Raw genomic sequence first — 14,419 nt, 5'->3', positions numbered from 1 at the left:
GAAATCTAACCTGCAGCGCAGAGTGGAAGGGCCCTTCCAAACGGGCAAGTCCAAGGCCTCAGGGGAAGGGGTTCTGGTCCTGGCTGGATCTACTCCAGAATCTAAAATCGAGATGTACATGGGTAACAGGAATCTCAGACCACCCCTGTAGCCACACTCGGCTGGCTGCCATTGACCACTGTCCCTGTGATCGACATCTGCCACGGGGAAGAAGAGAATCAGCAAGAGGTGAAAGATGAGGTCTTTTGTGACAATTTCTAGCTACTGTCACCTCATGGCCACATGGTGTGCTCTGTGCATAGCCCTGGGACAAAATCCTTGCCAAGGAGGTCACCAAGACTGGTTCCACAGTTCAGCTATTGTGAATTGAGCTGCTATCAACACTGATGTGGCTGTGTCCCTGTAGTATGCTGTTTTTACGTCCTTTGGGTATAAACCAAGGAGTGGGATAGCTGGGTCAAATGGTGGTTCTATCCCAAGTTTTCCAAGGAATCTCCATACAGCTTTCCAGATTGGCTGCACCAATTTGCAGTCCCCCCCCACAGTGTATGAGTGTGCCTTTCCCCCACACCCTCGCCAACACTTACTGTTGCCTGTATTCTTGATGATTGCCGTTCTGACAGGGGTGAGATCATATCTTAGAGTAGCTTTGATTTGCATTTCTCTAATTGCTAGAGATGTTGAGCACTTTTTCATATATTTGTTGATCGATTGTACATCTTCTTCTGAGAAGTATCTGTTCAGTTTCTTATCCCATTTATTGTTTTTTTGGTGTTAAGTTTTTTGAATTCTTTACATATCCTAGAGATTCGTGCTCTATCTGATGTCAATGTGGAAAAAAAGCGTGCTCCCATCTGTAGGTTCTCTATTCATCTCACTGATTATTTCTTTTGCTGATAAAAAGCTTTTTAGTTTGAATCCATCCCACTATTAATTCTCGATTTTATTTCTTGTGTTTTAGGAGTCTTATTAGGGAAGTCGGGGCCTAATCTGACACGATGAAGACTTGGGCTTACTTTTCTTCTATTAGGCAAGGGGTTTCTGGTCTAATTCCTAAGTCCTTGATCCACTTTGAGTTGAGTTTTGTGCATGGTGAGAGATAGAGGCTTAATTTCATTTTGCTGCATATGGATTTCCAGTTTTCCCAGCACCATTTGTTGAAGAGGCTATCTTTTCTCCAATATACATTTTTGACACCTTGGTCTAGTATGAGATAACTGTGTTTATGCAGGTTTGTCTCTGTGTCCTCTATTCTGTACCATTGGTCTACCAGTCTATTTTGGTGCCAATACCATGCCGTTTTTGTTACCATTGCTCTGTAGTATAGTTTAAGGCCTGGTATAATGATGCCACCTGCTTTACTCTTCTTGCTGAGGATTGCTTTGGCTATTCCGGGTCTCTTATTTTTCCAGATGAATTTCATGACTGCTTTTTCTATTTCTATGAGGAATGTCATTAAGATTTTGATTGGAATTGCATTAAATTTGTATAATTCTTTTGATAGTATGGTCAGTTTAATAGTACTTATTCTGCCTATCCAAAAACAAGGGCAGTCTTTCCATCTTTTAAGGTCTTCTTTAATTTCTTTCTGTAGTGTCCTTTAGTTCTCATTGCAGAGGTCTTTCACCTCTTTTGTTAGGTGGATTCTTGATGCCCTTCAATAGATGAATGGAGAAAGAAACTGTGGTATATATACACAATGGAATATTACTAAGCATTAAAAAAAGAATGAAATCATGACATTTGCAGGTAAATGGATGGAATTGAAGAACATCATGCTAAGTGAAGTAAGCCAATCCCGAAAAACCAAAGGCATAATGTTTTCTCTGACAAGTGGATGCTGATCCATAATTGGCGGGTGCGGTGGGAAGAATGGAGGAACTTTGAATGTGACCAAGAGGAGGGAGGGGAAGGGATGGGGCACAGGGGTAGGAAAGGTGTTGGAATAAGGTGGACATCATTACCCTAGTTCCATGTATGAAGACATGAATGGTGTGAATATACTTTGTGTACAACCAGAGACATGAAAAATTATGCTCCATTTGTGTACTACGAATCCAAATGCATTCTGCTGTCGTGTATAACTAGTTAGAACAGATAAATAACTTTTTTTTAAAAAAGGATGTCTTCAGATGTAAGGCCCAAAAGGGGGCCAAGGTCAAGTCTGAATAAAGCTCCAAAATGGGTAAGAACAAGCAGTTCTTCCAGAAGCTTCAGTTTAAATGTTTTTTTTTTTTTTTTTGTTTCCATCAAAAATCCTTGAAAAAAATAGAGAAACCAAGGAACTGCAATATTCCCAGTGCAGAGCACTCTGGGAGGAAGGCGAGGGAGGGAGTGGTCAGTCTGGAGCAGAGGACGGAGAAGACCAAAGAGCTCAGAGCGGGCATCATGTGTCGGGCATTTCACTGCCCCGGGAGAGGGGCTTTGGCCAGGGGGCAAGGTCGTTCCCTGGGCACAGACTTTGCTTACATCAAAAGGAAAATTCCAGACTCTCAGCCTAAGCCCTTTCTTGCGATGACCTCAGTCCTTGGGTCTGCCACCCACCGCAGCGGTCTTCAGACGAGAACCTAGCTTCGCATGCACCTCTGTGACCATCGGGGAACAATACGGGGTCCCAGTGACCTGAGTTCTTGGTCCTGTGAGGCTACCTCACGGAAAATAAGGACAAGGGGCTTGTGGTCAGTTTGCTGGTCTCTTCTGAATCATTTGTGTCCCTGAGACTGCTCAATGCTGGGTTCAAGAAATTGGATTCCAGAACCTCTGTTCCGGTGATTTTTCAAGGTGATACTGGCTTCGCTCCTTTTCCTGCCATGTGTTGATTACTTTATTCTTTTGATATTTGGTGAGCACCTACTATGTGCAGGTTCTGGGTAAGGCATCCGAGAAGCACCCAGGTTTGCAGGCTGACTAGAGGAGAATCAGACCTATCAATCACCAGGGACAAGAAGGGTGTGGGAGGTGCCCCAAAGGAAGTCTGGGGAATCCACGGTGGGTGGGAGCAGAGTCATGGGGCCGTGGGGGGGGGGTGGGTTCAGTTCTGCTGGGGCAGGCAGAGGGCCAGGAAAACACGCATGAGCTGGTGACTCCAGCCGAATCCTGACGGATGAGTATGAGATCCCTGGAGGGTGGGGTGCAGGTTGGGGCATATGAAAATTGAGATGGGAGCGAGGACAGCGTTCTCAGGAAGGTCAGGGCCTGCTGTGGGGTAACTGCAGGGTAGTGGCCACATCATATTATGCACGAACAGGGCCGCCTCTAGCTGCGGTCTGGGACGCCACCGTTAGGAGCCATATCCCAGAGGACCTTGCACGTCTTTGGAGTGTTAGGACTTTGTTCGGGAGGCCATGGAGAACGTGTGAATCGTTTTAAGCCAAGGAGGACGTGATTGCAGAATTGCATTTGAAAAGCTGTACAGGAACTTGATAAAGACTGCAGGCAGGATGACCAACCATGTGACTGTTGACACTGTCGGGAATCTGTGGGGGCCTGGACCAAGGAAGAATCAGTAAAAACAGAGAGAGAGGGATGGTTAGAAGAGACGTGTGTGGAGAATCTTGAGGACTTGGTGAACGGTGGTGTCGTAGGAGGGAGAGAGGGGAGAGGACAGGGAGCTGTGGACACCTGGAGTCTGGGGAAGCCCTGGGACCTGCAGGTGAGATGGTCCAGGAGGAGACTCATGGAGGGTCCAGGAGATCAGGGATACTGCTGTTTGCAGGCCTCTTCCTGTGCACACGGCCTAGGTGGAGGAGAGACCTGGAAGGTAGGTGAGGATGGTTGGGGTGAGTATGGAGGCTAACAGAAAGGGAAAGTAAGTCGGGGACAGAGGATCCCCAACATTTGATGTCAGGAATGGCCTAGGAACCTGCCAAGGAGATCGAGAAGGTATAGTTAGAGAGGTCAAAGCCAAAACCCAGAAAGAGAGGCATGTCAGCCACCAAGTTTAAGGATGGGATCAAAGCTATCAAGTGCTCTGCAGACCGTCCCCACAGCACTGAACAAGGCGGTTTCAGTTCCAGCAGGTTCTGCTGAAAACAGGTCAGGTGCCTCTGCAGAAATGAGATCTCTAGCCCAGTCCCACGGGAGCCGACTTATGCCTGTCGCGGTCCGACCCAAGCCCCGGGATTACCCGGCGGAGACGGAGACCATCGAGCGCCTCTGCGTGAAGCTGAGCGTGCAACCTTCAAAGGAACCACAGAGGAGCTACTCATCTTTAAAGGAAAAACACATGCACTCCACAGGCATACGGAACGCATTAGAAAGGGGTTGGGCTGGAGAAGTTCTCGTCCTTCCACTTCATATTTTTTTTAAAAAAATATATTATTTTTTTCTTCCACTTCATATTATCCTTCACAGAAACTGTCCACTGCCCAAGCCCATGGTCATTAAAAAGAAAAGAAAAACAACAAAAAAGGAAGAGCTGCAATATTTAACGCCGCTTCCCATCTCCCACCGTCCCAGACCACATAAGACACAGAATGTCTCTATTGCACACATGTGTTTTCTGGCTTAAAATTCCTGGGAGTAGCTCCCTGTGGAAAGAAACGTGAAAACCCCAGATTCATGTGAAGGCAGCCAGAGACTCTTGCAGAGGGGTCTTGGCTTCCCCGGCAGAGCTGAGGGAGAGCTGGGGCGAGAGGCACCCTGCAATTCGACTGCCACGAAATTGGCACCACATAGAAGCAAGGAAAGGTGTTCACCCGCTGCTGGTGCCCGACACAGAGGTACCTGCCATCCTAGGTTCATGATTGCCCAGAGCTGGGCAGCAGCCCTGCTGAGGGTCTGGCCAGGGCTCATGGGGAGGGGTGGACCAGGCTGTCTGTTGCTTGGGAAAGGCTATTTTGAATGTAATGATTTTCAGCTGTGGGTTGGGGGAAGGCACTGCGGCTGGGGTCTGACGGGGAGAGGGAGGGAGCCCAGGGTGCTTCCCTGGGAGGCACCAGAAATGGACCATGTCCTGTCAGCACCTTCCCCGGGTCGCATTTCCAGAACCCAGCTCTGTTCTGGAAGAGTGGGACCGTGGCATCCTCTGCGGTGTTCCCAGACCACCCCCACGGGGCCCCAAACTCGTGATTCACAAGTGTGTCGCTTCCCGAGAAAGCTTCCAGCCCTTGGGTGGACATGTGGCCAACACAGGGGTGGAGGAGCTCGGGCAGCTGCAGACCCTGACGGGATGTTGACCGAGCGCTCTGTGGCCACTGCAGACGGGAGGGGTCAGCTTCGCCCACTCAGAGGCACCCGCACCCACACACCACGTGGAATGGTGCCTGTCTTCCTGGTGAGACTGCAGGCAGCCCTGGGGTGTTCTCTGGCTTACAGCGCCCCCTAGCACTGGCCAGGGGGATAAGGCTCAGGGAGCCTCCCAGGACTCCCACCTGCCTAGGGATCGGCCGCAGAACTGGATCTATTCCACCCATACTTAATAAACTCTGTGTGACAAACACTGGATCCCTGTCCTCAAGGGGCTTCCAGTCCAGGAAGGGAGACAGGGGAGCAAACATATCAGAGGCAGCTAAATGTTGTAAAAGAAGGCAACAAAGGCTACTATGGGGACACACCGGAAGGGAGTCAAATGGGGCTTCTGGAGAAGGTGGCATCTAAGCTATGAAGGATGTGCAAGAGTCCCATGAACTCTGGAGTCAGCAGGACTTGTTTCCTGACTTTTTAATGCTCAGAGTCCAAGAGGCGGAGAGATGGGCTCCATTAAACTTGAGACCTGTGGTCTCTTACCTGCCTTTTCTATCACACTCTCCACTGAGATTCTTTGGTTTCAGCCTTGAGTCTGGAGGAGAGAGCGAGACGGGAACTCAACAGTGTTGACTGTGAGACGGACGGATGTCCTTCAGTCTCGGGTACATTTGCTTTGTGTCCAACTTGCTTAAATGCGAGATCTGTCTTTCCTTCAGAAACATTCACTGTGTCCCTGAGAATTCCCCATGGGGTTGCAGCCTTTCTGAGCCAAGGACCACCTTGGAGACCATTCACTTATATCTTTTGCCAGATAAACCTGGAAGTTGAGGACCGGACAGGTATGGTGCCTTATCCAAGGGGCAGGTGCCTGGTTGTTCCACGGCTGTGCTCACAGCAGATTTCAGATCTGGATTTCTTTTCTACCCTGGTCTCCTTTTATCCCCCAGAAAAGTGCTCATGCATCTCTTCTCAAAGGTATACTCCGAATGTTTTCATAAGGCGTCTGATAGTAATCGAGAAAGGGAAAAGGCAAATGCCCCAGAGATAAACCTCTTAATAATAATAATGAAGCACTATTCTTGTAATGATTGGCTCCCACAAGGAGAGTCTATGATCATAACAGAGGACTGTTTAGTAAGCGTGGGTAGAAGTTCTCCAGGAGCTGGGCACTCTTTGAAGAGACTTTGAAACAGATTTGCCTACAGGTCAGAAACACAAATCCAGGATCTGCGAATGGCTGGAGTTTTCCAGGTCAGAGTGCAAGCATTAGGTCACATGCTCTAGGTAGGAGGGCTGAGCCCCATGAATGTGATGGAGCGAGCCAGATAAGGAATCGGTAGTGGCTGCAATACACTCTTGGCCATGCTGATAGCTGACTGTGAGTCTCTGGGCAAGTTCCTTCACCTGTCGGAACCTTTCTTTTCTTACCTATAAAGTGAGGATGGGCAGTCTCTGAGGTTCTTTTCATGACCTTTCCATGTCCAAGAAAACACTTCCTATAGACTCCAATATCCTGTAATTTGATACATAGGGGGTGTTCAGCCTCAGAAATTTGAGGACAGGCCAGGTGGATATTAAAACGTCTTCGTTTCATTCCAGATTTATAAATCTGTCATTGTTCTTCGCTGTCAAAAGAAAGCAGGAGACCTGGTGTCTCCATTTTTACCATTAGCTCCAGGTTCACTGTATCTAGGTTATGCAGTGAACTTGAAAAAGCAATTCTTACGTATTATTAGACCCAGGGACACCATGACATCCTGCTTGATGGCTGTGACGCCTGCCCGGTGGAGAGACCTACCAGGATCCATAGAATTTGCTCTTTCTCAGGGTGAGGACCCAGCTGGCTTCACAGGGGTGGGAAGAAAGGAACCACCTCAGCTTGGGTATATGGCAGAGTTTCCCACCTGAAAAGTCCTTACAGTCTCTGAACTCCAAAAAAAAATGCCATTTGAACTAGATTAGGAAAGAGAGTGACAGGTAAAAACCTCAAAGGCAATCTCATTACCTTTCAGCTACAGAAATAATCAGATCATGTTTGCACTTTCATAATTATGTAGCTGCTGGAATCCAACGATTTGGATGGTTTCTGTGAGGAATCTATCGCATGGTGTTCAGCAGAAGTTATCTCCCTGAGACTTGTGTTCCGGGCAAGGCATTCCCTTGGAGAAAATATTGGCACTTTGAACATAACTGAATGTGAAAAGAAAGAGAAGAGAGGGCCTCTATCACGTAAGATGCTTATCCAAAGTGGATTTGGTCCGGAAAGTCTTCTAAAACCTTCCACATGACTGGCACCATGAGAGTTTAAGTGAATCTCTTAAATCCCCCTAACTATGTCCTCGTTCAACCTGGTTCCTCAGAGTGGCCCCAGGGTGCCCATTGCTCAGGACTCAGAGGGCTGCTGGTCACATACTAAGTCTCCTGAGACCTTATTTTGTTCTCAGAGGGCTAAAAAGTAATGTGGGGGAAATACCCCTGTCTTCCAAGTATTTCTAAGGTGCTGGGGAAAATAATTCAACAGTATCCCGTGAGAAGGTCCTAAGAGCTGGGTGGGGAACAAGACAGAAAGATGTGGAAACTCTTTTCCCTGCCCTATGCCAAAATGTTTAAGGGTAGAAAAAAAAAAGAGTTTTAAAATGTTCTTGGAAATACCATCTCCCATAACACTTTCCTCTGCTGACATCCTATATCCCTTCTTTGAGGGGGGAAAACCAAGGCAGTTCTCATAAAGAGTAACTTGCAATTCTCCCAATCCTTTAAACATTCAGCATTTCTAGGGCCCCGATGGACAAGTTTCATCCTAAACACGAAGAAGAGGGAGAGTGACGAAAGTATAGGAAGATGGAAGGCCCCAGCTGCAAAAGGGCATTTGCACAGCTGGATCTAACTTCCGCCCAAGTGGAGGGCATAAAGGTCTTAAGAATAGTCAGCAAAAACGGGGGAGCTTAGCTCCTGGCAGGTTGCCAAGTCACCCCACCTTTCTGGGCTCCTATCTGCATCCAGAAAGCAGAAATGATGCTTGTGCTTATTCTCCTGTGTGCAAGGATTATTGTGAGATATACCGGGGTGACTATGGAACCCCACTTTAAAAAGTACATAGCAGAGTCAAGAAGTTAGTTAAGGGTAGGATTGTAATTATATTTGTTATTTCCAATTACCCAGTACAGTCAGTCATCTGAAATCCTGCATAATTCTCCAGGATCTGGTTTTACTCCAGTTTTGGATCAGTTTCACTCCAAAATTCCTTGCTGAAAGATGGAGACCGGTCTGCCATGCACGGGGCTACTACTTCCTCAGGCCCTTTCTCCTTTCTGCTCTTGAAAGCAGCTCAGGGCTTCTGCACCTGCTCTCCCTGCCTGGCGCCCTCTCCTGCTGGCTGCCACAGGATTGATGCTTCTCGCTCACTTCTCAGAGTCCTTCTCTTCCTCTCCCACGGAATGCAGCACCTTTCCGGTCATTCTAACCCACGACACTGCTTTGGTTTCTTCATAGCACTAGAGCCATAGAAAATGACCCTATGTGCACTCCTAGATTTCCACGGCTGCCGGGGCTTCTGCCTTTCTTACGCCAGCATCCAGACAGAGTTTGTTGAATGAATTCACTACTCCATTTGCTGGGAGGGAGCTCAGATAAGCAACCATCTTTCATAGCTAGCTTCTCAATGGCAGAGGACTTCCCCATATCCAGGAAAGTAAAAGAGAGGGTGGGAAAAGGGTTTGGGGGAAAGGAACAGAGAGAGAAAGACAGACACACATAGAGAAAAGATGTCATCTGTCTGGGCCTGTCTCCTCTCTCCCTGCTCTTTCCAGAGCAAGTGGAGAGGTAGCATTTCTCCCTAGACTTTCCACCAGGTCCGGTCAAGGTCTCCAGGGCGGGGGCCACCTCTGCTCCTCGGAATGGGTGGGTGGGTGGTAGTTGGCTCTAGTTTGGGTGCGAGGCGCTCAGAGGGAGGAGTGGGTGTGGCAAGAGGGTGTAGGTTACTGGGGACACGGGGGCGCCGTTCGGGGGCCAGGCAGCCAGCGCGGGTCCCGGGCGCGCCCCAGCCCACCCACTCGCGTGCCCAAGGCCGCATTATTCCCTATAAGGATCTGAACGGTCCGGGGCGGCCCCGCCCCGCCGCCCCGCGCCCCCGGCCCCGCCCCCTTTTTAGGGCCGATGAGGTAATGCGGCGCTGCCATTGGTCGGAGGGGGCGGGCCCGAGCGCCCGCTGCGAGGGGGGGTCCCGGCGGCCGCGCTATATCCCTCGGCAGCCCCGGCCGCAGCGGCGCGAGCAGCGGGCAAACAGCGAGTGTGCAAGGTCCTCCTCCGGCTCCGGCTCCGGCTCCCGCTCCTTCGCTCCAGATCTCCCACCGGCCAGCAGAGCCCAGCGCCTCGCCACACTCCAGCCTGTCCCGCTGGGCACTCCAAGGGCAGCGCAAAGTTGCCCCGCACGGCCGGTCGGGCGAGCTCGGGCCGCAGCAGCCCCGCCGGCGGCGCGCAAGGCAACTTTGGAGAGGCGCGCAGCAGTCCCCGCAGCGGACGGCAGCGGCGGCGATGACTCCCTGGCTTGGGCTCGTGGTGCTCCTGGGCAGCTGGAGCCTGGGGGAGTGGGGTGCCGAGGCGTGCACATGCTCGCCCAGCCACCCCCAGGACGCCTTCTGCAACTCCGACATCGGTAAGAGCTCGTGGGGTTCCACACGAGCCCCACGCTGCAGCCAGAGATCCGGTTTCTTCGGGCGGGGGGCTCGCTGGCGTAGCAGAAGGGGGAGATGCCCAGCAGAGGAAGCTCCCCGCGGCCAAGGGTCCCCCCTAGCAGCCTTTTGCTCATTTAGGGCCAGAGATTCCTTGCTGGCTTTTTTTGACACCTGGAAAATTTCCCCGCTCACCCCTGGAGGAGGAAGAGCTGGGGGCGGAGGGTGGGAGAGGGTTCCTAAAACTTGGAATGCTGAGTGAAGTGCTGCGATGTGATGTTGAGTACTTTTTGAAAGAAGTTGCTAGCCATGTGCATGGAGAGTTGCAGGAGAAACTTGGGAGTTTTCAGAGTTTGCATCATCTGCGCCCTTGAAGTTCATTCTTTTCCCTGAGACCCAACCCAGACTAAGGCTTTCCAAGCAAGTGCTAAGGGAGCTTTCTGCACTGCCAAGTTTGGGTGGATTTACGGAGAAAAATGAGGAGAAAACTGTGGGATTGACCCTCCCCCTGGACTGTATTTGTGGAGTACTGATAGCAAGCAGGAGATGGTGTGCAAGGGATCACTTATCACATAACTGTGAAAATTCACAGGAAGCTCCCCCCCCCTTGAGTGCTGTGGGGAGGGCTATGAGGACCAGTGGAAAATAAATTTGTCACCCAAAGAACAAAATGCCAAAGGTCCCATTGTAGTTGTGACAGTTCTAAACTGGACTTTGTGTCTTCATGAGACAGACAGAGGCTGGGTCAGAAGCAGAACCAGTTTTTATGGAAGGCCTCCAGAGTCCTGGGAGAACTTGTTTGGGGCTGTTGATCACACTGGTTTGGAGGGCCAGAGGTGGAGTGGCAGCTGGAAAACATCCCTTCCATCCATCCTCCAGCTCATAAAGCATGCGGGCCAGCGTTCCGCTCTGAGCGTGTGTGTGTGTGTGTGTGTGTGTGTGTGTGTGTACACGCCGGGACGGTGGGTGGGACATGGTCTAGCCGCTCTCTGCTTGTGTCGATTCAGAGGTGAAGAATGGAGTGTGTGTGTTTTAAGTACAGTCATAAAGGAGAAGGAAATTTTCCACTGGGTCTTGGGTGAGGGACTCCACAAGTGTGTCGCGGTGGGGCGGGGAGGAGGCCGGAGCCTGGCAGGAGAACCAGCTGAGGTTGGGAGGGGCGCTGCTTGGTGGGCCAGGCCAGGTCTAGGAGAAGGCAGGGGTGGCTATGGTGACCAGAAAGTTGGACCAGTTGGCAGCTGAGGGTGTTTGGGTGACCCCAGGGTAGAAGTTTCCCGGGACCCACAGGCAGGCAGGTCCTCTCCCTGGGGGACCCTGGCTGGCCCCTGGCTTTGCATATTGCTTGGAAAAATTCTTTGGGCTGCCTGAGGCCTGGGAAGGTTTTCTCCCTCCTCCCTGAGTGCCCCTACCCAAATCCTACTTGGCCTGGTGACATTCCGCCTGAGCTGCTGCTCAGTCCTGGGTTTGCTCAGTAGGGAGCACACTGGGGCCAGGAGTCCAGCAGGTGGGATGGGGTGTGCAGACATTGGGCGAAGTCCCTCTCTGCTTCAGGACTGGTGGGGTGTGTTTTGGTGTGTGTGGGGAGGCGGGGACTTTGTCTCTTCCACTTGCCCTTTGCTTTGAGGTTTCTACCCTGGAAGTTGACCAGGGAGAAGTGGGAACAGGAGCCAGCAGATCCTGCTTCCAGGGGGGACCCCCCTGGACCTCGTTGACGGCTTCATTTTCCACTTGGGGTTCCTGCTAGAAGTCTGGGCCGATGCTCCCAGTGTTTCTTGTCATTTCTCTGGATTTACTCAAGAAATAGCTTCTTCCTCCTCCTTTATTAAACTTCCCAGAGAAAAGCCGAGTTACCAAGAAGTGCCCTCGAACCAGAACATTGAAGTAGCAAAAATAAAAAAAGAAATGAAAAATCTTCGATGCTCTGGCGCCGATCCAAACTCGCGCTGCCTGGGTTTGGCGCACTGCACTGGAGGAGCGATGAGATAATGCTTTTAAAAATGGGAGGTGTGGGTGTGGGCTGCTTGCTTGTTGACCTCCTGCCGCCTCCAGCGCACCCTGCCCCTCCACTGTCCAGTAGGTGGCTCCCAACTGCCCTGCTCACTGCTGTTCTGGGTGGATGTTCTGGGTTCTCTCCCTGAAGGGAAGCAGGAGGGATCTGGCCATGGCCTTGACCCCTGCAGCCCCACTAATGGATGCCCTAGCCCACCGAGGGCCATCAGGTCAACCTTCCACCGCCCTCTTCCAGAACCTTCCCGGTTGTTTTCTGCTCCTGGCTGGATGCCACGTTGCCAGGGAAGGGCACCGAGGCTTGGCCCTCTCTACTGCCCGCACCCTCATGGCCTTCCCTGTCTCTGCAACCACAGGTGTCTCTCTTTTTTCCTTTCTTCTGCCGAAGCCCAGGAGACGACTGCAGCCTTCTGGGTGAGCAGGAGTTAAAAGGTGTTTCTATGGCAACTCCGGCCCTGTACCCTATCGAAGTGTTTAGGAGAAGAATAAACTACATGCTGGCTTATAAAGCACACTGCGGGGCGAAGAAAGGACTTGGCACCAGCCAGGATGTCTGCGGCCCCCTCCCCACCAGTCACTGCCCCTGAAACTCTTGACAAAACCTTGACTCTCAAGGGGCCCGGAGGGGGCTGGGAATGAGGCGGCAGCCTTGGCTGGGCAGATCCTGCTCTGGCAGCGCCATCCAGCTCAGGAAGGGTGGGCAGTGCCAAGAGCTTTCTGAAAGTCGGAGAGTGTGTGTGTGTGTGTGTGCGCGCGCGCGTGCGTGTGTGTTTTCTGCAGAGGTGGGGGGCAGTAGAAAGAGAATTTGCTTCAGAAGCACAAGCCCTGCTCTCCGCCCCCTTTGCAAGGAGCGGCCGTGCTGTGCTGAGAGGTGGACGTCGGGGGGGCCTGCTCTGAGCTCGTGGGAAATCGAGAGTGGGGCTCGGCTTGGGGTCGGCTGCCAGCTCTGGAGGGTGGCCCTAGATATCTGTGAACTATTTTGACAGGGGCGTTGCCAGCGGATTCCTTCAGTATCAGATCTGAGGTGTGGTTTTAGCCAAGGAGCCGGGTTAAAGGAACCAGGTCCCTTGCCTCTCCCTCTGATACGCGATTCTGCCTCCGTGCTGGGCTTTGTGACTAAAGGATCAGACTTTGGAGAGGAGCCAGGCACTTGGTGGGAGTGGGGCAGCCCAGACTATCAAGATCTTGGGAATTGTGGGAACAGGACTGCTGTTGGTCTGGAGAAAGGAAGGACCCCTGCAGACGCTCTCATCCATCCACCCAGCCATCTTAAGAATACAGAATGTGCCCATTTTTCAGATGGAAAATACTGAGGCTAAGAGGGGTTGTGCTTGTCCAGAGCTACCCAGCTATTAAATGGGAAGGCTGAAGTTAATTCTTAGTATGCCAGTCTTCAAAAACTTCGATCTTCCTTGACCCTTGGTACTATAAAGCAGGTGATGGCCCCGAGGATGGAGATGTAATGGACAGAGGTTGGGGGGGGGGGCAGTAGAAAGAGAATTTTGCTTCAGAAGCACAAGCCCTGCTCTCCGGCAAGGATTCTGGATTTGGGGAGTTTTCCTAAAAAAAAATTGAAGGCAACTCCAAAGGCCATAGGTTTTAATTAAACATCATCCTTAGGAAAGGAAAACTTAGATTTTTATAATAGAAAAACAACAGAGAAATTTCTACTGTTCTGTGGCTGTTAGAACTGGAAGAGACCCTTAAATCTCTCAAGCCAAAGTCAAAGAGACTTGCGTGGTCTCTGAGATCTGGGGGGTAAGGCTAGCAGAGACAGCACATCCAGGGCTTCAAAGAAGTTTCCCCCGGCAGGTCCGGCCAGGGCTCCACTGCCCGGTCCATGGGATGGGGCAGCAAAGCCAGTGAGAGGTCAGGAGACCCAGTCTGGCTGGTGAAGGTGCCTCTCTGACCGTTCTGTGTCCCTTTCCCACTCCCTGGATAGATAAGGCTAGAGAGTGGCCACGGAAGTGGCTTGGGGGAAAGAGTTGTGTTTGATTTGCAGAACAGCAGGAACTATTCAGCCCCACTGCTGAATGGCACATTCCAACAGGTTCATTAATTAAAAACAACAACACAATTCTCCATTGCGTTTGGCTTTTACCATTGCAGCCAGTGTGGACAAGGAGGCCCCTTCTTCTTTGTCATAGTCAACTCCTGGGTGGCCTTGGGAGGCGGTGTGGGGTGGTGGAAAGGCCACGGGGGAGGGCAGAGCTCGGCTCAGATCCTTCCTCTGGGCCGGTTGGCTGTGTGTGCTCAGGCATGTTGGACACCTTTAAGCTCCTCATTGATAAAAGGCCACTCGTGCTTTGTCCTGCCTCAGACAATTTTTTTAAAAAATCTACACTTTTAAAGTTTCAAGTATTATCTGAATACATCCAGGTGTGTATGTATCCATCCACCCCTCTGTATGCACCTGCCTGTCTGCCTGTCTGCCTACAATCAGAGAAAGGTAAAGTCCTGTCGGATCCCTGCTTCTAATTCTAGTCTCTTTTCCAAATCTTTCCCTCCATATGCCTGTCTGTGTCCATGTATTTCCATCAAAAAATCGATAGTTT

The 14,419-nt window shown here is 51.0% G+C and overlaps 2 protein-coding genes across 3 annotated transcripts in view; one reads left to right on the top strand and one right to left on the bottom strand.

The window, feature by feature from the left end:
* The window catches only part of Syn3 (synapsin III), a 388,585-nt gene that overhangs the window by 204,792 nt on the left and 169,374 nt on the right, over nt 1–14,419 (bottom strand). The window lies entirely within an intron of this gene.
* Timp3 (TIMP metallopeptidase inhibitor 3) overlaps nt 9,433–14,419 on the top strand; it is a 48,240-nt gene continuing 43,253 nt past the window's right edge. The window contains exon 1 of the mRNA XM_027940735.2: nt 9,433–9,841. Coding sequence (XP_027796536.1) covers nt 9,721–9,841 — 121 coding nt within the window. The 5' untranslated portion in view covers nt 9,433–9,720. The remainder of the gene's footprint in view (nt 9,842–14,419) is intronic.

Source organism: Marmota flaviventris, chromosome 3 (assembly GCF_047511675.1).
Source record: "Marmota flaviventris isolate mMarFla1 chromosome 3, mMarFla1.hap1, whole genome shotgun sequence".
Classification (NCBI taxonomy): domain Eukaryota; kingdom Metazoa; phylum Chordata; class Mammalia; order Rodentia; family Sciuridae; genus Marmota; species Marmota flaviventris.
The sequence above is the reverse complement of the archived record's forward strand: the minus strand, read 5'-3'. Positions and strand labels throughout refer to the sequence as shown.